Source organism: Ctenopharyngodon idella, chromosome 17, assembly GCF_019924925.1.
Source record: "Ctenopharyngodon idella isolate HZGC_01 chromosome 17, HZGC01, whole genome shotgun sequence".
In the NCBI taxonomy this organism is placed as follows: domain Eukaryota; kingdom Metazoa; phylum Chordata; class Actinopteri; order Cypriniformes; family Xenocyprididae; genus Ctenopharyngodon; species Ctenopharyngodon idella.
The window spans coordinates 29,258,344-29,283,761 of NC_067236.1; the positions used below are offsets into that span (position 1 = coordinate 29,258,344).

General features: G+C 35.9%; 1 protein-coding gene across 7 annotated transcripts; it reads left to right on the forward strand.

Annotated features, from left to right (window-relative positions):
* The first annotated feature begins 1,131 nt into the window (after positions 1-1,131).
* ctage5 (CTAGE family, member 5) lies at positions 1,132-24,542 on the forward strand. Of its 7 annotated transcripts, none has more exons than XM_051868084.1 (27): positions 1,132-1,217; positions 2,363-2,570; positions 7,695-8,003; positions 8,202-8,275; positions 10,458-10,589; positions 10,688-10,709; positions 10,829-10,917; positions 11,362-11,433; positions 12,345-12,455; positions 12,606-12,677; positions 12,761-12,865; positions 12,982-13,104; positions 14,972-15,077; positions 15,170-15,216; positions 15,384-15,474; positions 16,147-16,285; positions 16,408-16,509; positions 16,678-16,738; positions 18,532-18,567; positions 18,661-18,728; positions 18,818-18,888; positions 18,978-19,106; positions 19,743-19,868; positions 22,801-22,920; positions 23,266-23,318; positions 23,401-23,593; positions 23,803-24,542. In XM_051868084.1, the coding sequence occupies exons 4-27, from the start codon at positions 8,222-8,224 to the stop codon at positions 23,982-23,984; spliced, it is 2,304 nt and encodes a 767-aa protein (XP_051724044.1). In that variant the 5' UTR covers positions 1,132-1,217; positions 2,363-2,570; positions 7,695-8,003; positions 8,202-8,221; the 3' UTR covers positions 23,985-24,542. The 7 variants fall into 7 exon arrangements, with proteins under 7 accessions (XP_051724044.1, XP_051724039.1, XP_051724037.1 ...); XM_051868079.1 differs by lacking the exon at positions 1,132-1,217 and adding an exon at positions 6,201-7,496 and having other exon boundaries at positions 2,551-6,032; XM_051868077.1 differs by lacking the exon at positions 1,132-1,217 and adding an exon at positions 5,409-7,496 and having other exon boundaries at positions 2,551-5,312.
* The last annotated feature ends 876 nt before the right edge of the window (positions 24,543-25,418 follow it).

The window sequence follows — 25,418 nt, forward strand, 5'->3', positions numbered from 1 at the left end:
AGTTATCTAAGTTAAATGATTGAACTGATCATTTAAAGGCCTGTTCACACCTATAACGATAATTAGCGTCTGCACCAAAACTCGGTATCTTTCTGTTTAATCTAAACATCCACTGCAGTTTCTGATTTGCTGTCAACGTTTTTATCATTCATCAGCAAGAAAATACGTTGTAAAAGTGATACACCAATATTGTTTCTCTGTTATCATCCTTGGTGTGAACAGTCATTTACTCGCTATAATATCTCAAGTAAAATCCAAACAAAGTAAAAAAATATTACTGCTTCATGAAGTCTAACATTGTGAAACCTTATCAGTTCGAATGTGGCTTTGTCCAATGCGAGTTTGTGATGTGGCGTGTGGTGATGTTAATGATTTACTAACAGTAACCTCTAATCCAATCTCAGCTTGTCAGAATGTGATCTCCATAGATTGGCTCATTCTTTGACAAGACAGAGGGAATGACATTTAGCTGGGATTTAGCTTGTCTATCCCTCTGACTATTGGATTTGGAAATGTACATGATCTACTAAGATGAAGGAAATTGCTGGATGAATCCAAACATGGCTGCTGTACATTCATTCATTTTGTTTCATATTGTCTTTGGCTTCTTACACCACGGTTTGGGTTTGATTTCAGACTACAAATTATGTGGGGACCCCGAATGTGAAAGTAAGTTCATCATTTATACTCAAATACTGTAAAAGAAAGGATTAGACTAAAATTGCGGTGTGTGTTTACCTGTTCATCTTATGGCTTTGTGCAAAATATTAGCTGATTCATGTACAAGTTATTGTCATTATTTCTTATCTTTGAGTTTTTGTCCGTTTCTCATTACTTCAGGCATGATAAGTCGTGTGGAGGCACAGAGAGACCATAGCTCTAAAGACTGCCGTTTTCTAAACTTCAGAAAAGGGGAAATGATCACTGTTTACTACAAACTCACTGGAAAAAGAAATGATCTCTGGGCAGGCAGTGTGAGTCTACTCTTTTCTGGTTCTGTTCTTAATAAAATTGTTGATGAATTAAAAATATGCATGCATGGATTTAATGTTTTTTAAGCTTTTTAAGTTTACTGATAAATAAAAACATGATATTTTTATTATTTTCATAATATACATCTTGCAGATAGAAAAGCTGTCGGATTGTTCCCAAAAGATGCCATCAAAGTTGATCAACTGTTTATTGATGAGAAAAAGGAAATCCAGGTGCCAACCCAGGTAATGTACATTGAAAAAAATTAAAAAATAAAGTTTTGTAAGATAACCTACAAAATATGCTTCATGTGATACATCTACATTAACTGTTTTTAAGTTGAAAATATTATTTAATATAATCAAATCAACTTATACAATACATCAGTTACAGCAACAAAAACAATTCATGACATCACGAAATGAAATTCACCCTGTTTATTTATTTATTACCATGTAAATTTTAATCAAAATGTCCTAATTTAGTCTTCTGGTGAAATGAAATGGAAATGAAATGAATTGAATTTTTTTTTTTTTTTTTTTTTTAAAGGGTTAGTTCACCTAAAAATGAAAATTTTGTCATTTATTACTCACCCTCATGTCTTTCCAAACCCGTAAGACTTTCGTTCATCTTCGGAACACAAATAAAGATATTTTTGAAGAAATCTAAGAAAGCTACGCAACTACCACTTTGACGCTTCAAAATGTTCATAAAGAGATAGTAAAACTAATCCAGCTTCTGTTTACCATATCTGATGTGTGAGTTGATGAATGTTTAAATATGAATAAAAGACTAAATTCAATCTGTTCATCATATAAAGCAATCGAGTCTCTTCAGAAAATTTGGCCTAAACCGCTCAATTCATGGATTAGTTTTACAATCTCATTTATGAACGTTTTGAAGCGTCAAAGTGTCAGTTGCGTAGCTGTCAATGGAAGGACAGAAAGCTGTCAGATTTCATCAAAAAGATCTTCATTTGTGTTCCGAAGATGAACGAAAGTCTTGAAATGACATGAAGGTGAGTAATTAATGACAGAGTTTTCATTTTTGGGTGAACTAACCCTTTAAGATTATTAAAATGTTCTTTAAACTTAGAAAATAATGTCATTTTTTTTTCTTTTTATATGAACTGTTTACTGAAAGGTTTCCATTTCACCTGAGTCACAATCCAGAGGAAAAGATCTGTCACTATTTTGTTACTTCACATCTTTGAGGCACGCATCAAGTCGAAATAGATAATTTTTTCACTTTTTACAGTGTACAGAATCTGACTCAACTTACCTGGTGTATATTGACAGAATCTGACAGAATTAATTCTACCATGTATGCTGATTTGGTTAGAAAAGAGTCTACCAAGAACATAAATATTAATCATAAATTCTCTCCTCAGGAATATGACTTCATCTGCTTTGATGAAAATGGTTTAGTCATTGAGCGCAGCACTGAATTTGATGATCTAGAAGATTTGACACAAGAAACCCAAGAAACCAACATCAATGAAGTCCATGATAAACCTACTGAAAGAGAAGAGGATGAACCCAGCAAGATTTCTGTTCAAGATGTTTCTGATCAAAACAGCCCCAAGACAACAGAAAAAGGTGGGTCTTCATGGATAGGCTCTGCTGTTAGTGGATGGTTTGGCAGGAATGAACAAAGCAATGATGAACCACAGGATGAAAGCAGTGAAGAATCCTTCAAAAGCAGAAAAATAGTGATGGATATTGAGGAGAACCACGTGGAGGAGAAGACGAACTCTGGAACATTTAGTTGGATCAGGGGTGAACTGACCAATGCTTTTGGATTTGGAAACAAGGATCGAAAGACTGACACTATTGAGAACCCAACAAATGATAAAGACACCTCATCTCAGCAGTCTAGCTCCTGGACAAGTATGGGTGGAGATGTCTTGGGCTTTAGTGAAGACAATACTCCAGCTGCAACTAAACCTGAAGCTGAGATGGCAGATGAAAACACAAACATGGAGGACCAAAGCATTCTTAACGCCAGTCAGAAAATGGATGTGGATGACAAAATACAGGGAGATGAAAACAACCCAGATGACAGTGTGGAGAATGAGGATGGTCCCATGGAGAACATGAGATCAGACAATGAAAAAGTAGAGGAACAGACGGGGTGGCATGGCAACATGTACAACAGAATAACAAACCTTTACAAAGAAGAGAAAACTAAACCAGTTGACGATGATGGAGGCAAAGAAAGTTTGTCTGAGGAAGGAAGCCCTGGATTTGCTTCCAATATTGAGAACATTGAAACCAAAGAGTCAGAATCAAGCTCACAGTCTATATTTTCAGTCAGCGGTCTGACATCAGTGCTTAAACTTCCATTTCAGGCAGACACGGTAGTAAAGAGAGATGAGGAAAAGACAGCAAAGGAAGAAGATCCAGGTAAGAAAGACTTTGATGAGGAACAAAATAATAACGAGGATCAAGAAGAAGGAATGTTGACTGATATTGATGAGCAGGACTCAAACCCAATAGACAATGATGTACTTAGTGAAACTCAGTCGCTGTCTGATAAAACAAAAGATAGCATTGCGTTTGATAGCACTGAAGAATCTAGTATGACAGAAGACAGCACAGACAAGTCAGCAGATAATTCAAATGAAGAAGTTAAAAGTGCAAACAATGCTGATGTTTTAGAGGGAGAGGTGGAGCAAGATATGCGAGATGTGCAAAGTGATGAGGAAAAGTCAACAAAGGAGGTAGATTCAGGTAAGGAGGACTTTCTTGAGCAACAGAAGTTGAAAAAGGAAGAAATGTCTGATGTTGACGAGCAAGAATCAACCCCAAAGGATGTTGATTTAATTAGTGAAACTCAGGCACTATCCGATGAAACAATGACTTTAAAAGACAGTGATGACATTATAAAAATAGATGTCTTTTCTCAAGAATCTAACACCCAAAATGATGATGTTAAGTCTGCAAATAATTCAGCTGATGAAGTTATTCAGAGCAAAACCAACTGTTCCAACCGGACTGTTTCATCTGATGATATTTCAGAGGACAGGCTGACACAAAGTCTGTCTGATCAAGACAATTTAGACACTATCAAACAGCAAGAAAGTGATTATGATAAAATTAGCACAGAGACAGATATTTATTATGAGTTACATGATCAAAAAACACAAGAATCAAATGTTTCGGATTTGTCCAGATTTGTCACAATTAGTCAAAGTGTAAATGCAGATGTGAATTCGGAACTGAATGTGGATGCATTATCAGAATATATTAATGAAAATAAATTAGCTGAGGATGACCAAGGTACTTCGAAAGAAGATGATGAGTTAGTTATGGAAAGAAATAACGAGTTAGTGATGGACAAAAACAATGAGTTAGTTATGGAAAAAAATGACAAGTTAGTTAAGGACAGAAATGATGAATTAGTTAAGGACAGAAAAGATGAGTTAGCTATGGACAAAAATGACGAGTTAGTTAAGGACAGAAAAGATGAGTTAGTTAAGGACAGAAATGATGAGATAGTTATGGACAAAAATTATGAGTTAGTTATGGACAAAAATGACAAGTTAGTTAAGGACAGAAATGATGAGTTAGATAAGGACAAAAATGATGAGTTAGTTAAGGACAGAAATGATGAGTTAGTTAAGGACAGAAATGATGAGTTAGTTAAGGACAAAAATGATGAGTTAGTTATGGACAGAAATGATGAGTTAGTTAAGGACAAAAATGATGAGTTAGTTATGGACAAAAATGATGAGTTAGTTATGGACAAAAATGACAAGTTAGATAAGGACAGAAATGATGAGTTAGTTAAGGACAAAAATGATGAGTTAGTTATGGACAAAAATGATAAGTTAGTTAAGGACAGAAATGATGAGTTAGTTAAGGACAAAAATGATGAGTTAGTTAAGGACAGAAATGATGAGTTAGATAAGGACAGAAATGATGAGTTAGTTAAGGACAAAAATGATGAGTTAGTTAAGGACAGAAATGATGAGTTAGTTAAGGACAGAAATGATGAGTTAGTTAAGGACAAAAATGATGAGTTAGTTAAGGACAAAAATGATGAGTTAGTTATGGACAAAAATGACAAGTTAGTTAAGGACAGAAATGATGAGTTAGTTAAGGACAAAAATGATGAGTTAGTTAAGGACAGAAATGATGAGTTAGTTAAGGACAGAAATGATGAGTTAGTTAAGGACAAAAATGATGAGTTAGTTATGGACAAAAATGATGAGTTAGTTATGGACAAAAATGACAAGTTAGATAAGGACAGAAATGATGAGTTAGTTAAGGACAAAAATGATAAGTTAGTTAAGGACAGAAAAGATGAGTTAGTTATGGACAGAAATGATGAGTTAGGTATGGACAAAAATTATGAGTTAGCCAAGAACAGAAATGATGAGTTAGTTATGGACAAAAATGACAAGTTAGATAAGAACAGAAATGATGAGTTAGTTATGGACAAAAATGACAAGTTAGATAAGGACAGAAATGATGAGTTAGTTAAGGACAAAAATGATGAGTTAGTTATGGACAAAAATGATAAGTTAGTTAAGGACAGAAATGATGAGTTAGTTAAGGACAAAAATGATGAGTTAGTTAAGGACAGAAATGATGAGTTAGATAAGGACAGAAATGATGAGTTAGTTAAGGACAAAAATGATGAGTTAGTTAAGGACAGAAATGATGAGTTAGTTAAGGACAGAAATGATGAGTTAGTTAAGGACAAAAATGATGAGTTAGTTAAGGACAAAAATGATGAGTTAGTTATGGACAAAAATGACAAGTTAGTTAAGGACAGAAATGATGAGTTAGTTAAGGACAAAAATGATGAGTTAGTTAAGGACAGAAATGATGAGTTAGTTAAGGACAGAAATGATGAGTTAGTTAAGGACAAAAATGATGAGTTAGTTATGGACAAAAATGATGAGTTAGTTATGGACAAAAATGACAAGTTAGATAAGGACAGAAATGATGAGTTAGTTAAGGACAAAAATGATGAGTTAGTTATGGACAAAAATGATAAGTTAGTTAAGGACAGAAAAGATGAGTTAGTTATGGACAGAAATGATGAGTTAGGTATGGACAAAAATTATGAGTTAGCCAAGAACAGAAATGATGAGTTAGTTATGGACAAAAATGACAAGTTAGATAAGAACAGAAATGATGAGTTAGTTATGGACAAAAATGACAAGTTAGATAAGGACAGAAATGATGAGTTAGTTAAGGACAGAAATGATGAGTTAGTTAAGGACAGAAATGATGACTTATTTATGGACAGATGTGAGGCACAATTAGATGAAGCATTATCAAAAGACATGTTTCATGAAGAGAAGTTATCAGATTCAGAAGCTCTTGAAATGAGCAGTAAACATAAATTGGACACAAAAATAAGCCCTCTTGATGAAGGAACTTCTCGTATTCCCACTCTTGGAACAGATGAATTAGCTGTTATTAGTGAAGAAAATATACATTCAGACCTCGAGTCAAATTCAGCCCTAAACGCCACAGATGATGAGATGGATAATACCAGCGACTCGCATGATGTGTTACTGGAGATACAAACAGCAGGTACAAGTATTGTTAAAGATACTGATTCAGAAGGTAAAAATGCAGATGAGGTTGTAGTAAATGGAGAGAGAAAGGATTTAGGTAGAGTTTCTGAACCTACAGAGAATTATTTTGAAACAAAAGAGCTAAAGGGTGACACACAAATCACAATTGAGACTCTGATAGAGGAAACTCACACAAAAAGCCCATCACTAAACACATCTAATGGATCCCCTGATTCAGAAGATGGTGGTCATGATCTCAGTTTGCCAGAAAATGCAGACACTGATGAAATTCTTAACGTCATTAGTACTGAAGACTCAGGTGACTATACCTCTTCAGAAGAAACCAAATTAACAGATGATTTCTTCTCGGAGAATGACCCAGTTCAGGATGGCAATATTAATAATATGCTTGATCAAAATCAGAGTGTTGAACACAAAGAGGAGACTGACACTGCAAATAAGAATCAAACCGATTCAGAAAGTGTCACGAAAAGGGAGGAAAGCGACACAGGTGCCACCTGGGATCAAAAAGAAGATAATGACATGGCGGTGCAGTCAGAAGATAAAGAGAAACAGGGTGATGAAGAACAGACTGGAAGCCCTGAAATTCAAGACAAAAAGACTTTCATCCATTCTACAGAAACTTCTAAAGAATATACAAACTTATATCCTCATTTGAGCGAACAGAATATTCAAGATCTTTTAGATTTATTTGGAGACCACAAGTTATCTTGGCTGGATTCCAAAATAGGAAACACTGATGCGGGTCAAGATAATGAAGATCTTGATGAACTCAGTGACTTTGAACAGCTGTTGGAGTACCATATGAAGATGAACACAAAATTGGGACATATTCAACAAGATAACGGTTTTCCTGGCAAGAATAATATTAAAGAATATCCAGCACTACAAAAACTGTTTACCCTCTTATCTACTCTAAGAGAGAAATATTCACCAGTGATAACAGAAGTCAGTGTAGAAAGCCCAGGTACTGATGATTCGAACTGGTCATTTAAAAAAATAACTCCTTAAGAGCATGGCAGATGATAGATTTCATAATATTGCATGGGATAAAAACATTTGCATTTGTGATTGATGGGAAATCTTGGTTTTGTGATTTTACTCTTTGAGTTACGGTAATGTAAAAGTTGCCATTTTCTATAATGTTCCCTCTCTTTCATCACAGGGATCAGCGAAGATGACTGTGTTCATGAAGCATGTCTAGATGTGAATAAGAATACACTAATCTCCTCAACAGAGCTAAAAAATAATCAAGTTACCAAAGACAGATCTGATATAAATGATTCGAGCAATCCTCAAAATGAGCCAGTCAATGAGGAGAAGCACCTTTCAGCGAATATAGATAATGTGGAGGATGTTCAGACTGATGAGCAGGAAATAAGAAAGCATGAGGATTGGATATCTTCTGAAATCAGGAAAGCTACTTCCCAAAACCATGGTCTGATCTCTGAGGAGCAAGTTGAATCACAGAACGGTAATCACTTTTTTTTATAGTTCATCCTAAAATGAAAATTATGTCATAATTTACTCATCCACCTGTTATTCAAAACAATTATGAATAAATTACATTTGAGGCATGACATTTCACCCTATTAAATAGTATACATGGTAAATGGTAAACACTTATGATAAATGGAAAAAACATACAAAAGAGTTTTGTCCTTTTTGACAGGTGAATGGCAATTTTACCAAATGGCGATTTTTGTTGAAGTCACAGTTAATGAAATTGCATCTATAGTGGACAAGGTAGGCCTTCATGTGAAATACTGTATGTGTATAAATGTATCCTGCTTCTTTAAGACAACTGGCACATTCAACAAATATGGTACATTTTGATATTTTTTTACATATTAAAGTCATAAATCCTGTTATTTTGCTGTGAGACAAATTAACCTAATGTGATAGCTAGTGTTTAAAAAGATTAATCACCTTAAATGTCTGTATCTGTCATAATTTAGACTTAAATTATTAAATTGATATTCAATTCATTTAGTAATATTATTATTCATTATTCACTTTTTAATTACGATGATTATTTTATGTTATAGAATCACCTAAATCAGTGTTTTAACAAGCCTATATGTACAGTAAATGTACAGTAACCAAATTAAAAGTTCATATATTTATCTCCTGATTATCTCGTATAATATTTTGCTGCTGGGGATTACTATAAGCATTTCTGAAGTCACTATTTGTTCAAAATATGTTTTTAAAGCGTTTCATCTCATATTTTGTACCTCGTGGAAACTGCCGACGACTATATTTTCTGTCTTGACATGTCGCCAAACAGTGTCATATTTTGCACTCAAGCCAAGTTAATGATTTTAATGTCTCTAAAACTAAATAACCCATAAAATCTGTTAAATGGGTAATACATACATAAAAATGTAATGCAGACGCACAAGTAAGTTAAGTAGTAATTTTGAGATGAGGCGAATCCAGAAAAGACTTGAGCTGCTCAACCGGTCTGTGGTTCAGTGACTTTGTTTATAGAGCGAGGTATATTTAACTGACACACCTACTAATGAAATATACTTACCCACATTTGAAACTATAGACGTTTCATAACCAGCCCACGACAAACACATTTTTTTCGTGAAAGCTTATTGACTAATTCCTCAATGCCGGTCTGTCACTTTAAAACTCGAACGTAACGTTGTGGCATTCAGCAATTGGTGACGTTTGGAAGAAACCATGACCCTTATAGGGGTGTTCATTTGTTTTTGTGGAATTTACAGTTTTTTACATAAAAGCAAAATGCTGTTTATATGAACAAAATACGTATTTTTTTGTCTTTCAAAGAACAATACAACATATCACTGGTGTCCTATTTAAATTTTAGCGACACAAGATCTTATGCGTTAAGAATCCCCCTAAAAAGGAAGAGTGCGCTCTTCCTCTATGCGCAGTTTTGCGCACTAGCAGTCAGAGTAGAGCGGCATCCGGCACCATGGCACAACAACAGATAAATTAACAGATTACAGAATACAGAATAACTCAGTCTGAATATAATCATGGCAGAAGAATTTAAGGCCGAGTCGGTCGTCACGGAAGCGACTGACATGAAAGGAGCAGCGAAGATTTACTACACACTCGCGGTGGAGAAAATCAAAGATGTATGTGTCAGTGTGTGAATGATGAAACAGCGTTAAGTGTGTGTGTGGCAGCTGTCAGCAGGTGTCATATATATTTCTTTTAAGTCAACTATCATAGTACACATAATTTATTAGATGTATACTGGCTTTTAGATGTGTAAACTGCTTTATATTAAGGCATATGGCTGGTTAGCATTGATGCATCTGGTTCGTTACTCATTTCATCTTATATTATCGTGGTATTTATTTAAAGATCGACAACAGCTGACTTTATTTACTAGTTTATAACGGTTTAAATGGTGTACTGCATATCGTTATTTTTCATCTTACAGTGGCATTGGTTTTGGTTAATTACTGTTGGTCAATGACAAATAAGAATGTCTGAGATTATAAAAATGATAAATATTTTAAAAAAAAATCTTGTTTAAAACACGGTGGTAGGTTGTTAGAGTCGTTTATACGATTTGTATTTTTATTTTAATTTAATAATTTTAATTTAATGTGAGGTGGTGTAACAGTAAAGTAAAAAAAAAAAATAGTTTCTTTGCAAATAGGCCAATATATGTGATTTGTTAATAAATAATAATAAAAGTTTATGCGAAACTAATAAAATTGTGTCCATCTCAACATGAGAAAGTTGTTTTAGGTTATCAATAGTACATCCTGTTTAAAAGCTTGTGTTCACTCTGTGTGTGTGTGTGTGTGTGTGTGTGTGTGTGTGTGTGTGACAGAGAGACAGTTAAGAGACTGATAGTGTTAAAGCTCGTACAATTTTATATTTTATACTTTCCTTTTTCTTGAGAATCAATATAACTGTTTAACTTCTGTTTTAGGTTGTGTCTTCACTTCCTGATGATATCAGGCCTGGTCCTGACTTATATGGACTTCCATGGGAAGCTGTGGTTTTCACTGGATTTTTAGGTTTATTCACACTGCTTCTGTTCAGCTGCAGGTTCATTCATTCTGTAAGTCAGGCATTTCTGCTCAAGAATCACAATAAAATGTGCACACTTTATGAATGTCATCATTTCACTAAAAAAAGTAATTTCTGTTTTGTTTGTAGGTCAAAAGTCGACTATATGCAAGTGAGTGTTTTCCCATCTCTTTATTTGATTGGCGCTCTGCTTTAAACCTATCCTTATTATCTCTTTAACTGATTTTACTGTCCGCTCTCAATTGATCCTGGCTGTTGGCTTTTTTACAGGTAAAGAGAAGCAAATGGCACATAAAGTGGCTGAACTGCTTGATGAAAAGTGCAAGGTGCTGGAGACATTCAGTGAAGTAAAACAGAGGGTGAGAAATGCCATGTTATACACTTAATACACATGAATGTACTGTCCTGAATCAGTCTTTCTAAACCAGAGGTTTTCAAACTGGGGTCATAAGGGAATGCTAGGGGGTCTGTGGAAACCTTTAGTGTAAAAATGTAAAATTAAAAAGAACAAATAAAAAAGGTGAATCAATAAATAAATTCAAATAAATAAGTAAATGAGTTTAACAGTACAGTACTATAATGAGTAGAAAAAAAGTAATAATTTGACTTAATAGTGACCTAACTAAATCTTTTTTTAGAATAATATTTTAAACATATTTATAATATTTTTCACAATACACACTGGGTCTTTGTACAAAAACTATATAGATGCCTTGCATGAGGATGGTCATATTTTGGGGCCCGTAGCATCTAAAAGACTGAAAACCCCTTTTCTAAACAATGCTGTCTATTTGTCTCAACAGTTTGACAAACTAGAGTCCGCACTGCAGAACAATGGCGTGTCTGCTCAAGCTGCAGAAAAAGACAGTGTAGAGGTAAAGGTCTTTTTTTTTTTTTTTTTTTTCCTTTAAATGTTGGTTTCTCAACAATATGTCTTTTAGGAATTGTTACTTTTGGACATTTTCATTGTACTCATTGTAACTAATTATTAGGTCTGTGAATTTATTTTTTTTAAATAAGCATAGCTGCAACTCATCTGTCTGAAAAAAAACATGCAGTTACTTATCCACTAATGTTTAAAGTGCCCCTATTATGCTATTTTACCTGTTTTTGTTTTAGAGGTCTCCTACAATAGGTTTACATGCATCCAAGGTCAAAAAACACATTTTCTCGTAATATACATTACCTCTCTTATCACAGTGTCTGAAATGGCTTGATCAAGGATCCAGTCTCTCTAAACCCCTCCTCTCTGAGAGCCTGCTTTGATTGGTCAGATGGCCCAGTCTGTTGTGATTGGTCTACCGCAGTACGTGTCGAAAACAAAATTCCCATTACTGAATTATTTCCTCAGCACTATATAGTGAAACAAACAGTAACATTGGTTTTACCGTATCAATTTGAGCCCAAATCTTCACCCGTTGTCGTGTTGACAACACAGACCAAACTCTTCCAGACCTCAGCTACAACTACAGTGTTTGAGGGTAGGTCAAAGTAGACATTGTTCGTGAGCAGCCAATAAAGACCATGGGCGGACATTATGCAGGAAATGAGACTGGAATGGCTGACAACTCATTTTGGCAGTTCAGAATTGATTCTTTCTTTTAGGAGACAATAACTTTATTTGTTGTGCACTTTGATCTTTAAAACTTTTAAATGTACAAATAACTATATTACACACTGCATGAAAGGTAATTTTTGAAAAAGCATAATAGGGGCACTTTAAAAAATGTGTCTCCCTGACCACTTTACTTGTTACCTGACTCTTGTCCAATTATATTCCCTTTAGGTGGCATCACAGAAACTTGAACAATCAAATGCTCAGATGAAAAAGGAAATTAAGAGGCTACAAGAAGAGCTGTCCCAACAAAACAAAGCAAGAAAACAACAAGAGGATCAGGTAATGTTGTCATAGACACAGACCTACTCACACATAAACTCCCTTTACATATCCATACTACAATAGTCACCCTATATAGACTGATTTTCATGCTTGATGCACGTTATGTTGCTTAAATCTGTCTTAACTGCTTTTATATCTGCTTTACAGCTTGCTGAACTCGAACAGATTTTAAGTAATTTAGAAGAGGAGGCTAAGGATCGAAAGTCACAGTTAGAACAGGTATTAACTATGCATATTTCAGTCATTTTCTTCAATAATTGTCATTTGTTATTCTATACTGTTAAATGTATTTTCATGTGCAGGACAACACAACACTGAAGATCCATGAGATCAACACAGAGAGACTACAGAAAAACCTGCAGGCAGCCAAAGAAGAGCATGCAATGTTGCTTGAGAGTAAAGCACAGGTGAGATCTGTGTTTAGTTTGGAGAGGAACAATTGATATATTTTCAAGATTTACCATCACTGTAATGCAAGACGTTTTATTTACCATGAGTGCATATATACCCATCACCACTACAGCTGGTGCAAGAAGCAGAGGGCTGGGGTGAACGTCTCGGTGAGCTGGAGGAGGAGATGAAAATGTGTGAAAGATCTCATTCTGGCATGCTGGAGGACTGCACTAATAAAGATGAACGCATCAAGGTAAAACCACATCAACACCAGACTAGAATTTGACTATTATGGGTTTATCACTGACATGTGCCGATGCCAATATATACACTACTGTTCTAAAGTTTGAAGTTGTTAAGATTTTTTTTTTAAATGTTTCCGAAAGACATTGTTATACTCACCAAGGCTGCATTTATTTATTATAAAAAAATTAAAAAAACAGTAAAATCCTTAATATTGTGAAATATTATAACAATTTTAAAGCTGCAGGCTGTAACTTTTGGCGCTCTAGCAGTTAATAAACAAAACTGCATGCGTTTTGTGAAAGAACATTGTAGTCAGAGCTACTTCACGCTGTTTATGTCTATGACGAGTCACGCAGGTACTGTGCTACTCCGCAGTGGTACGACCCGAACCAGTCTAAAATAGTCAGAATATAAGCACTTATTATAGGTGTACCATAGTGATTCAGGATAGGACAAAAACACGGTTTGGAAAATGGATTCATGATGTACTCACTCATTATATTCGCCTTGTTAAGTCTGACGTCACGCGGCACTGCTTCCGGGTCCAAACGCTCTATCTCATACCACAAGAAAACAACAAACGGTGCTAATATACACACACAATGTGGTGTAATACTACTAAAAAATTATAATCATAACCTTTATCTCCATACCAAAATCCCATGGCCAGACAGTGACTCATCTTTTATAAATCATTAAAATATTAATGTTTGTGACATTGTGAGCACGGAGACTGTTGTGTAGACTGTAAGTATTTTAAATGTTTAACTTTTTAAAATGTTAAATGTTTAATATGAATAAATAGCGCTCATAAACGACCATCAAGATGGCATTCTCAAGTGAAACGAGTTGAGGCTTGGACCCAGAAACGGCGTTCCTTACGTCACGACTTAACAAGCAGATAATTTTTGTACATTTTGAAGACACAAGACAGCAGCTTCAAAGAACTGTTTTCTATTGTAATTTGTTTTTTAAATATAATTTATTCCTTTAATGTTTATTTATTCCTTTTAAATGTAATTTTTCAGCATCATTACTCCAGTCTTCAGTGTCACATGATCCTTAAGAAATCATTCTAATATGCTGATTTGGTGCTCAAGAAACATTTCTTATTATCATCAATGTTGAAAACAGAACAACGTTTATTTGAAATATTTTTTTAACAATGTGAAAGTCTTTACTATCACTTTTGCTGAATAAAATGATTAATTTCTTTTTAAAAAAATGGTAACAGTACTGTACAGTAATTATATCAAATTAAAGGTACACAAAATTGTGGAAAATAAATATATTATAGAGCTGCATGATTAATCGTTAAAAGATCACAATCTCGATTTAAACACACAATCTTATTCCTAAATGACAACAATTTGCTGTCTATTACCCCTTGACAAGTACAATCACAGCGAAACATTTAAATCTTTGTTGGCGCTGCTGCTGATCCATAGAGAGCAGTTGTTATGTATAGGTATGAAACACCTTCACAAACAGTCTTTTCAACCACACAGTATCATTATTTCTGTTATAGTTATTCAAATCATAACTGGGATAAAAGTTTTATAGTTTGAATATAAACAATCAAAATAGAGTAAATCAGCTTTTGAAAGTAACAAATAAAGATTGTATCAATTACATCATTACACCAGTGGGTGATCTCTATTTTAAACAAAAAAATCAAAAAACAAATCGTGATTCGCAAATCATCTAGAATCGTGCAACCCTAATATATTATTTACAATATGTAATCAAACTTTTCTCGCATCCATAAACAAAGTGATATATCGGTCTGTCCACACAGTCTTGTGCCCAAAACTGCATTGTTAGTAAAACTGCATTTCTAAAAATCTGTTTTTCTTTGTTCTTTCTTATATCAGTCACTGACAGAGTGCCTTTTGAAGATGCGAGATTGGGATTCTGAGGACGAGAGCAGCGTTGATGGCAGCACTAATACAGCTGGAACTGAGAATGGTGACAGTTCAGGTTAAACTCTTGTGGTTCACTTGGGAATATTGTTAGTCTGTTTTTAAGTCAGGTCTTGAAGTATCGTCTCATGAATTGTGTTATGTTTGCAGAGTTCCATAAGAAGCAAAAAGTACAGAAACTCATTGAAGCAGCCAAGGTATTCCTTCTCACATCCTAGTTGTCTCAAAAATAGTGAACCACCTAAATAGCGAATATGACTTCCAAACATGCTGTCTAGGATGGAAGCTCTCTAGGTTTTGAAGCACAAGGATGTAACACCTGTCTACATCCAGAATACTAATAGAATCCTCCTCTTTGTCACAGATGAGTGCAGACTTAAAGTCCATGGAGGAGGACAAAAACAGGGTGTTCGCCAAACTCGCAGATGAAATTAAAGCCAAAGAAGATCTCCATGGTAAGCCGTTTGGTTCCACAAGAGCTTAAACAGGTTTTAAGATGCATGAACCTTTTAATTTGATATATTATTTTGTTGATTAAAATAGTTTTGATTGGTTGTAGAAAGACAATGTAACCCATTCATACATTAGGCACCTTATGATTTTGTTTCCGATTGATTTGTATTCTTATCTTGCATCTTACATTGTGTATTTGCTTTCAAATTCAAATTTATTTATAAAGTGCATTTAAGAAAACAGTTGGTGTTTCCCATAGTTCTGTACAACACAGGGTCACAATAAAACATGTGAAACGCATAAAACACACAACATTTAACAGCTCTTGTACTGTGTTAAACACCATAGGATAAGAATAAGATTTAAGTCTAGATTTAGACAATGTTTGGGCATGCCTAACATACAGAGGCAAATTATTCCTGAGTTTTTGGCAGCAACTGCAAAAGCACGGTCTCCTCTGCTTTTCAGTCTTGCTCTGACTCAGAATGACCAAAAGCAAATGGTCAGCAGATCTTTCCTACAAGTTTTTTTTTTTTCTAGGAAAGCACCTGCTATGCAAGTATTGTGATGAGCAATACAGGTGGAGCTGATTTGCTTTGGCCTGATTATATCAAACACTATCATTTAGACTCGAAATGAAGATTAGACTTGTTTTCTTGTTTCTCTGTATTCAGAGGGGATCAAACAACTTGAGGAGCAGAAGGAGGTGTTGGAGTCGGAGAGTGCCAACTATTCTAGTGAAAGCCAGAAACTCCAGCAGAAACTTCAGATCATGACAGAGATGTACCAAGAGAATGAACTCAAACTACACAGGTTTGGACCAGAGCACAGAAGCTCACAAACTTCATCATAAAACACAAACTTCATCTTCTACTCAGTGTCTTTGCACTTTGCAGTGATGCTAATAATTCAATTGTTTCTTAAACTCTGGTCAGGATGTTGACGGTGGAGGAGAAGGAGCGCTCACAGAAGGAGGAGAAGCTCAACAAGGCAGGCAAAAAGATCAGTCTCACTGCAGAGGAGCTCATCACTTATAGGTGAGAGCAACTTGTTTAGCACACATGAGGAAGTCAAGTTAAGTATGTTTGAGTATGTGATAAAATCAAAGGAAATGTGCTCTGAGAAGGGCAGGAAACATGATGCAAGATGGACGTTCACCAAAACAGGAAGTTTACATTATAGTTTCTTTCTCTATGTTTAAATAGACAGCGAGCCAAAGACCTAGAGGAGGAACTGGACCGGACTTCACAGGCTTATAAGAATCAGGTGACACACTTGGAATGCCTTACAGAGTTACAGCCTCTCTACATGATTTATAGCAGTAAAGGTTCTTCAGTCGCCTGGTTTCCTGATTATCATCATACCCATGACACAATGTTTATTATATATATATTTTTATACAACATTTACTTAAAATACACTCATATATAAATAAAAAAAAAAATCTTAAAGGGTTAGTTCAGCCAAAAATGAAATTTCTGTCATTAATTACTCACCCTCATGTCGTTCAAAACCCGTAAGACCTTCGCTCATCCTCGGAACACAAATTAAGATATTTTTGATGAAATCTGAGGGTATCTGATCCACACATAGGCAGCAACATCATTGCACCTTTTGACATCCAGAAAGGTAGTTAAAAATATGGTTAAAATAGTCAATGTGACTACAGTGGTTCAACCTTAATGATTTGAATAATTTTTGTGTGTAAAAACAAAACAAAAATAACAACTTTATTCCACAATTTGAACCGTTGTCATACATAGTGAACTCAGCACAGGCTTCCTTGTTTACGGCTGAATGCCAGCTCATTATTATTATGCATGGGTCATGCTGCTCACGTGTTCAGCTTCAACCAATACTGAGTTGGCATTCGGACGTAAACAGGGAAGCCTGCACTGAGTTCACTACGTATGACAACGGTTCAAATTGTTGAATAAAGTCGTTATTTTTGTTTTATTTTTGCATGCAAAAAGTATTCCTGTCCCTTCAAATCATTAAGGTTGAACCACTGCAGTCATGTCGACCATGTTTTCAACTACCTTTCTGGACGTCAAAAGGTACAATGATGTTGCTGCCTATGTGGATCAGATACCCTCGGATTTCATCAAAAATATCTTAATTTGTGTTCTGAAGATGAACGAAGGTCCTATGGGTGTGGAACGGCAAGAGGGTGAGTACAAATGACAGAAATTTCATATACTGTTTTACATGCAACTTATTTCCCAGCTGTTTATGTTCACTTAAGACATAACCAATGGTGTTTAAGCGAATACTCACCAAGCTGGGCATTTGGACATATTTCTGTGTAGGTGTGAACCTGATGCTCAAAGTTCACTGCGCTTGTCTGTGTGTCACTCCATCTCTGAGTGCACACACAGGAAGCCACTGTACACTTTCGTGGCTTAATGCAGTTTTAATAAGTCTTTTCATTATTGAGTACATCTTACAGTTTAGCAACAGCAGACTGTATTTTATGACAATAACTCATCTAGATGGTTTGGGCTTTTAGGGAGGAATGAATGCGCACTGCTGAGAAGGAAAGAAATGCACTAAAATGTCACAGCCCTAATTTCTTGCTGTCATTGTAATGTCTCTGCTAATTTATTGTCTTTTTCAGACACCTGGTAGAACTGCTAGACTGGTGAATGTAGAGAAGCAATTTTAGCTGTGCATTAGACAAATTGTTAATCGGAGCACCCTTACTTGAATTAGGGGGAGACAAAATCCTCATATCGATATCATTATGATATAATATAGGATGGATGGATAGATGGATCATCATATTATACATATATAGTAAAGGGTTGCCAACTCTCACACATTTAGCATGAGACACACGCTTTCACACTCTGTCTCACGTTCTCACGCTGCCTAAGTAAATCTCACACCAAATTAAAAAAGCCAACGTGCTGCGCAGTCCGTTTGGCATATGACATCAAGAATTGCGAGAGTGATTCAAAAGCTGTAATCTTAAAATTTTCAGAAACTGATGATTTATAATATCCTGTTTTTATAAATCAATATTTATTGGATGCATTTTTCTTTTTTTTTTCTACCAGATTACATCTCATGAGAAAAAGGCTCATGATAACTGGGTAAGTTGTTTTCAGACCACTTAAGTTTGATCCACATCAGTCGTCAGTAGCTTACAGATGTATGTTGTGTTTCTTTTTATTCTTGTGTTATAGCTAGCCGCAAGGGCAGCGGATCGAGACCTGGCTGATGTCAAGAGAGAAAACGCAAATCTCCGCCAGAAGTGAGTTTGGCTAGAGAGTACTTTACTTTAGTGTTTTATATACAAGAGAAGCAGTATTTATCCATATATTAATGTGTTTACAATTGCAGGCTGACTGATGCCCAGTTTAAAGTCGATATTCTTGAAAAGGATGTACGAGAGGGCAGACCTTTATTTAGAGGTCAGATTCTCTGCATTTCCCTTGCATAGTACATGTATCTCTATGTTTAAAATGGTATTAAACATGAGATGCATTTCCCCATCTCAAAGGTGAAAGATCTCCATATGGACCCTCTCCTCTTGGCCGACCATCCTCAGAAACACGGGCCTTCCTGTCCCCTCCTACACTAATGGACGGCCCCCCTCGACTCTCACCCCAGTTTATGGGTCCAGGCAGAGGTGATCTACACAAATCCTTTTCTTTTAAATTTTGAAAAAGTCTCCTATCTAGTATGAATAATGTGATTTATTCTTCAGTCTTTAGTTTAGCATGGTTGACTAGCTATATTTTGTGTGTGAGCATGCGTGTGTGTGTGTGTTTGTGTCACATGCATGAATCCTATTCCCATTAGACATGTTTGCATTAGGGGTAACAGGTCTGATTTCTCATGGTTTGCTTTGCTTTGTGGTTTTAGTATGGTTGTTCTTAGGGACCAAGTGTGATATTTTAACATTTACCTATACATTACAGCTCATAAGTTTGGGGTCAGTATGATTTTTTTTATTTTTTTTAAAGAAATTAATACTTTTATTCAGAAAGGGCACATTAAATTGATTAAATTGCATATCACTAATAATTAAACACTCGAGACGTACCAGTGCCGTTTTTGCTGTACAAAATGCACACTAAACCGTGGGCAGCAAACCATTCCCCAAGTTTGCATATAGATGAGTCCATTCATGTTTTATTACCTCATTCATATTTTGTTGGTTGTCTCCCTTTCCTCCCTTTTCCATTCCTAACTTCCTCAAATATTATGTGCTGTCTCTCTCCACTCCATTCATCTTCCTTCACTCTCACTGTCACATAATCAGCATCCCGAGGCCTGGTAGAGCCCCCTAGTGGTGGGCCAGACTTTGAGCGCAGTGGCCCTCACTCTGATAGTGGCTCACTGTCTCCCTCCTGGGACAGGGAACGCAGGGGCCCTCCCGCCCCTCCAGGTACAGTGATGTTCCCACTGCTGTAACTGTCCTGTAGCAGGAGGAAATACTTGGCTAGCTCTCAAAAGTAAAGAATTATTGATGGAAGAACCATGAGCACTTTAACAACTGCCCATTTTTACATGTCAGTATTGAGTATTCAGTAGCTTTCTCCACGCTGAGGTTAGCCAACCATAACAGGTCATTTACATAGTCTTAAAGGTACAGTATAGCAAAAACCGCTATTTATGACAATCAGAGAGAGGGAGGAAATGGTTGTGTGAAACTGATTATATCACAAGAAACTTTACTTATATTATAAATGGACTGAAATGTAGAATATGCAGCCAATGAGGCTATTTGCTCATTTCAATATCAGTTTGCTATTTATTTATGATTACCAATCATTTATCTGTCTTGTGCCTGTAATATAGCTAGCTTTGTGAAGTGAGAGGCTCAAATAAAGGTGTTTCTGTTACTGAAGCTCAAACTCAGTTATTCAGAGGTCGCTGAGAAGCGCTGACTCAGCCACACAGCTCATTGAAGAGTCACAGAACTGGGCCTTCTTTGTTCTAGACGTTTCTGCGTTTTTGGCCAGTGCGTCAGGCTTTGTCCCACTGCCCCCTGCTGCTCCTCACTGGTGGGCCTAATACTGTCGGTTCAGCGGCCGTGAACTAAGTATTCAGTGCAGTGATTAGTTATTTCATACTACAGGCATGAATAGCACAGGACATCACTGTATTTTTTTAATGTCATTATCATCATGGCCATACCAACATGGTTGTTTTACATTGTGTGTAGTGCATCATTACCATTGCATCTTTTAGACTTTTAGTATCCTTGTTACAAATGTTACATGTAGTTACTATAGTAATTACTATAAATTGTGCATAATTATATGCAGCTAACCTTAACCACACCCTAATCCTAACCCTAACCCTATAGTAAAGTGTAACCGTAATGTACAATGTTTTTGAAAGGTTCTAGTAGTTTACTCATTTATATTGTTTAACAATATAAATGAGTGTTATTTTTTTTTATTTTATAAATAAATATATGCTTTTTTGGTAACACTTTACAATAAGATTTCATTAGTTAACATTAGTTAACTACTTTAGTTAACATGAGCTAAGAATGAACTACACTTATACAACATTTATTAATCTTAGTTAATGTTAATTTCAACATTTACTAATACATTATTAAAATCAAATGTTGTATTTGTTAACAATAGTGAATGTACTGTTAACTAACATGAACAATCAATGAACAGCTGGATTTTTAACTAAATATTAACATTTAAATAAATACTGTAACAAATGTATTGCTCATTGTTAGTTCAAGTTAGTTAATACATTAACTAATCTTAACAAATAAGACTTAATTGTAAAGTGTTACCCATTTTCCTCATTATTTTATATTTTTCATTTTGTTTTTACTTGTAATGTAGGTAACACTTTATTTTACAGTATTTATTACACGTTACATGTAGTTAATAACATAATTACATGCAACTAACCTAATCCTAACCCTATAGTAAGTACATGTAGTTAATTTTTATTACTCAGTACTATATATATACAGTATCTCACAGAAGTGAGTACACCCCTCACATTTTTGTAAATATTTTATTATATCTTTTCATGTGACAACACTGAAGAAATGACACTTTGCTACAATGTAAAGTAGTGAGTGTACAGCTTGTATAACAGTGTACATTTGCTGTCCCCTCAAAATAACTCAACACACAGCCATTAATGTCTAAACTGTTGGCCACAAAAGTGAGTATACCCCTAAGTGAAAATAACCAAATTGGGCCCAATTAGCCATTTTCTCTCCCCGGTGTCATGTGACTCGTTAGTGTTACAAGGTCTCAGGTGTGAATGGGGAGCAGGTGTGTTAAATTTAGTGTTATCGCTCTCGCTCTCTCATACTGGTCACTGGAAGTTCAACATGGCACCTCATGGCAAAGAACTCTCTGAGGATCTGAAAAAAAGAATTGTTGCTCTACATAAAGATGGCGTAGGCTATAAGAAGATTGCCAAGACCCTGAAACTGAGCTGCAGCATGGTGGCCAAGACCATACAGCGGTTTAACAGGACAGGTACAGTCCTCAGAACAGGCCTCGCCATGGTCGACCAAAAAAGTTGATTGCACATGTTTGCGGGCATACCAGAGTTTGTGTTTGGGAAATAGACGTATGAGTGCTGCCAGCATTGCTGCAGAGGTTGAAGGGGTGGGGGGTCAGCCTGTCAGTGCTCAGACCATACGCCGCACACTGCATCAAATTGGTCTGCATGGCTGTCGTCCCAGAAGGAAGCCTCTTCTAAAGATCACGCACAAGAAAGCCCGCAAACAGTTTGCTGAAGACATGGATTACTGGAACTCCATGCCCAAGACGGGTTAAGGCAGTGCTGAAAATAATGGTGGCCACACAAAATATTGACACTTTGGGCCCAATTTGGACATTTTCACTTAGGGGTGTACTCACTTTTGTGGCCAGCGGTTTAGACATTAATGGCTGTGTGTTGAGTTACTTTGAGGGGACAGCAAATTTACACTGCTATACAAGCTGTACACTCACTACTTCACATTGTAGCAAAGTGTCATTTCTTCAGTGCTGTCACATATAAAATATTTACAAAAATGTGAGTGGTGTACTCACTTCTGTGAGATACTGTATATATACACATACATACACACACTAATTTAAGTTGTTGAATTTATATTGTTGTAAAATAAATATATTCATTTTGTTCATGATTATTTTAATCTATCCCATTAAAAATGCATTCAAAAGGCTCTAGCGTTTAGTTATAATAATGATAAAAATAAATGATAGTGATATATAAAATATAAAATCAGTATATAAATAATATAAAGATAAATAAAACAATTAATCAATTACATATAAATAAATACATAAATATTTTTATATGTTTATTATGTTTAGGTCACCCTCTCCCAGATCCAGGTTTGCCATACAGGAGGCCTCCTCCAGGTCCGTATTCTATGGGTCCTTTGCCTCATAGACCTCCACTTCCTCCTGAGCCATACTTTGATGACAAATCAGGTGAGCCGACCTCCTTCACTATATGTTTGACTTCTGCTCTGCTTCTCTTAAAGGTCATTGGTACCGGTAGAACTGTAAATAACCCATATGACTCGTATATACAAGCCTAACATAGAAAATAATAGAGAAGAACTGAGCTCCATATTCCCATGGTAAATCAGAGTGCCATTATTGGCAGAAACTCCCTGCTGCTTGTTTTTATGTAGCTCATGTAAATTGCATTATCAACGCATGAATGAGCACTTTTTTTCAGCAATCCTTAAGAATTCAATTAAAATGAAAATGTAAGAGTGGGAGCTCGTCTCACAGATCCTTAAAGTATTTATTCTCTCTCCTTTTTTTCAGATCCATCATTTTTAAGAAACAGCTCATCTATCAGTGAGAATGAGAGCAGAGATGTGAGTAAACCTCTGATTGATGAGAAAAATCCCTAGATGTAGCTTCTGTACATAGCCATAACTGAAATGTGTCTTCTCACAGGGACCTCACTCGATGACTGGTGACATGAGATTGCCCCCTGACCCAGATTCAAGAATGGGACCTCCTCCTGGTCCCCCGTTGATGGGAATACCTCCACCGATGGACCCTAGGGACCCACGTTTCCTACACAGGGGCCCTTATGGACCTCCGGAGTTCTTTCTCCCTCGTGGGCCTGGAGTTCCCCCCATTGGCAGTAAGTTAATTTTTTCCATTTGTGTAAGTTGAAATGTTTGTTGAAATGTCAGCTTAAAGACAAAGCGAAAGTGCATTTTAAGCTAATTTAACTTATGAAAATCATATTTATTGGGAAATATATTTACTCAGCTATTTTTTTACACATTTAATTTATATTGAAACTGTATCTTAGTACAAACTGATAACCTTTAGTACCATTTCCTCTAGTGCGAGGGCCACTTCCCCCTGGGATGTTTCCCAGAGCTCCAATGCCGCTCCCTCAACATATGGGCTATCTGCCACCAAGACCTCCACCTGACAGTTTCCACCCTGGACCGCCTCCCAGACCCTCCCCACCAGGCAGCGAGCAGCCACCCAACCAGTCGCCCTCTCCTCATGATGTCATCTGATCTTCCCATCTCACTCTCTTCCTCCCCTGCAGACTGTTTTCAACTTCCTGTTGTTGTGCTCAGGGGGTGTTTCCTTTGATATGTAACCGCAGTAGCCTTGTGGTTATCTATTTTGTCTTAGTTGAAACTTGTTTGAAGCATGGCAAAGGATACAGCACATGCCACTGGTTATATTTTGAAGAGGAAGTTGAGTCTGTATTTCAGGTACAGTGTAAGTGTGCAGCCTTTGTGAACCCATAGGTAAAAAGTCAATGAGACTGCCTTATAGGATTATAGGTGCTCAGGATTGTTATGATGCTTTTTTTTAAATTGAAGGTAGTTGATGAAAGGTCCTCAAATTTGTCAGACTGTATATATAGAAAGTATACTAAGTATATATTGTGAATAGGATATTGTTGAAACAAGACCTAGGTAACTTGACAAATCCAACAACTCAGTCCAGAGAACCGTCCATGTAGCGTATATATTTATAGTTTCCTCAAATAACAATTCATGCCTTAAAAATAAATGGTCTGATGAAATAATGTATATTAATAATAAAGATGTCACTGAAAAATGCTGGTTTAGTTTCTGTTTTCTGTGCTAACACTTCATGGTTACCACAATCGTGAAAACTTAGAAATATCTGGGGGACAAAAAGTGTAATTTCCAGAAATATTAAAGTGCTGGTCAACATTATGTAAGCAGGGTACGAGAGTTTATGCTGTATCATGAGTAAGTCACGGTTGAAGGGCGTTGTTAGGCACGACGTGACTCGACACGACTGCTTCAGCCGTGACTTATTCACGATACAGCACTAGCCTTCGAGTACCTTATTGCTTTTATAAAACGGTTACCACACAATACAAATATTAAAGCCAAAAATATGTATCAATGCAACTTTCATGAAGTAAAAGCCTTCCTTCCGCCGGAAAAAAATAGTCCCTCGCCGTGAACAGCAACAGAAGTTACATTATTACGCCACTAGATGGCGGCAAATACTGTCTTTATGAGTGTGTCAGTCAGTAGCGAAGACTTACATTGAAAAGACTGAATTGTTGTGAATACAGAACAAGACGCGGACTGACGCTGTCAGTCATGAGAAAACAAACAGTTTATGTTGCTAAGAGTGGTTGCTAAGGGTGTTGTGTAGTGATACACAGAACCGTTTGGTGAAGCGGTCATAGCCGTGTTTTATCGTGAATAAATCACAGCTATTGACCAATCAGAATCAAGGACATGAACTAACGGTTTTATAAATAGTTTTAATATTATGCTTGATAACCGATAAATGGCTAGTATAAAATTATGCTATTTTGTCTAAATTAATTAACTAAAACATTAGAAAAATAAATTGTTTTAAATGCTTCAAGTGAATTTAGGCATCACAACACAGTATGAAATATGGATCCACATTTTGTGATTTGCTAAAGATATATTTAAGTGTAAAGATTA

What these genes read in the sequence shown, in the direction of transcription:
- ctage5 (XM_051868077.1), top strand. Translation starts at nt 2,687, where the DNA reads ATGGATATTGAGGAGAACCACGTGGAGGAGAAGACGAACTCTGGAACA. An exon ending in GAAAACAACAAGAGGATCAG is followed by an intron (nt 12,456 to 12,605) that starts GTAATGTTGTCA and finishes TCTGCTTTACAG; the next exon opens with CTTGCTGAACTCGAACAGAT. An exon ending in CACAGGCTTATAAGAATCAG is followed by an intron (nt 16,739 to 18,531) that starts GTGACACACTTG and finishes TTTTTCTACCAG; the next exon opens with ATTACATCTCATGAGAAAAA.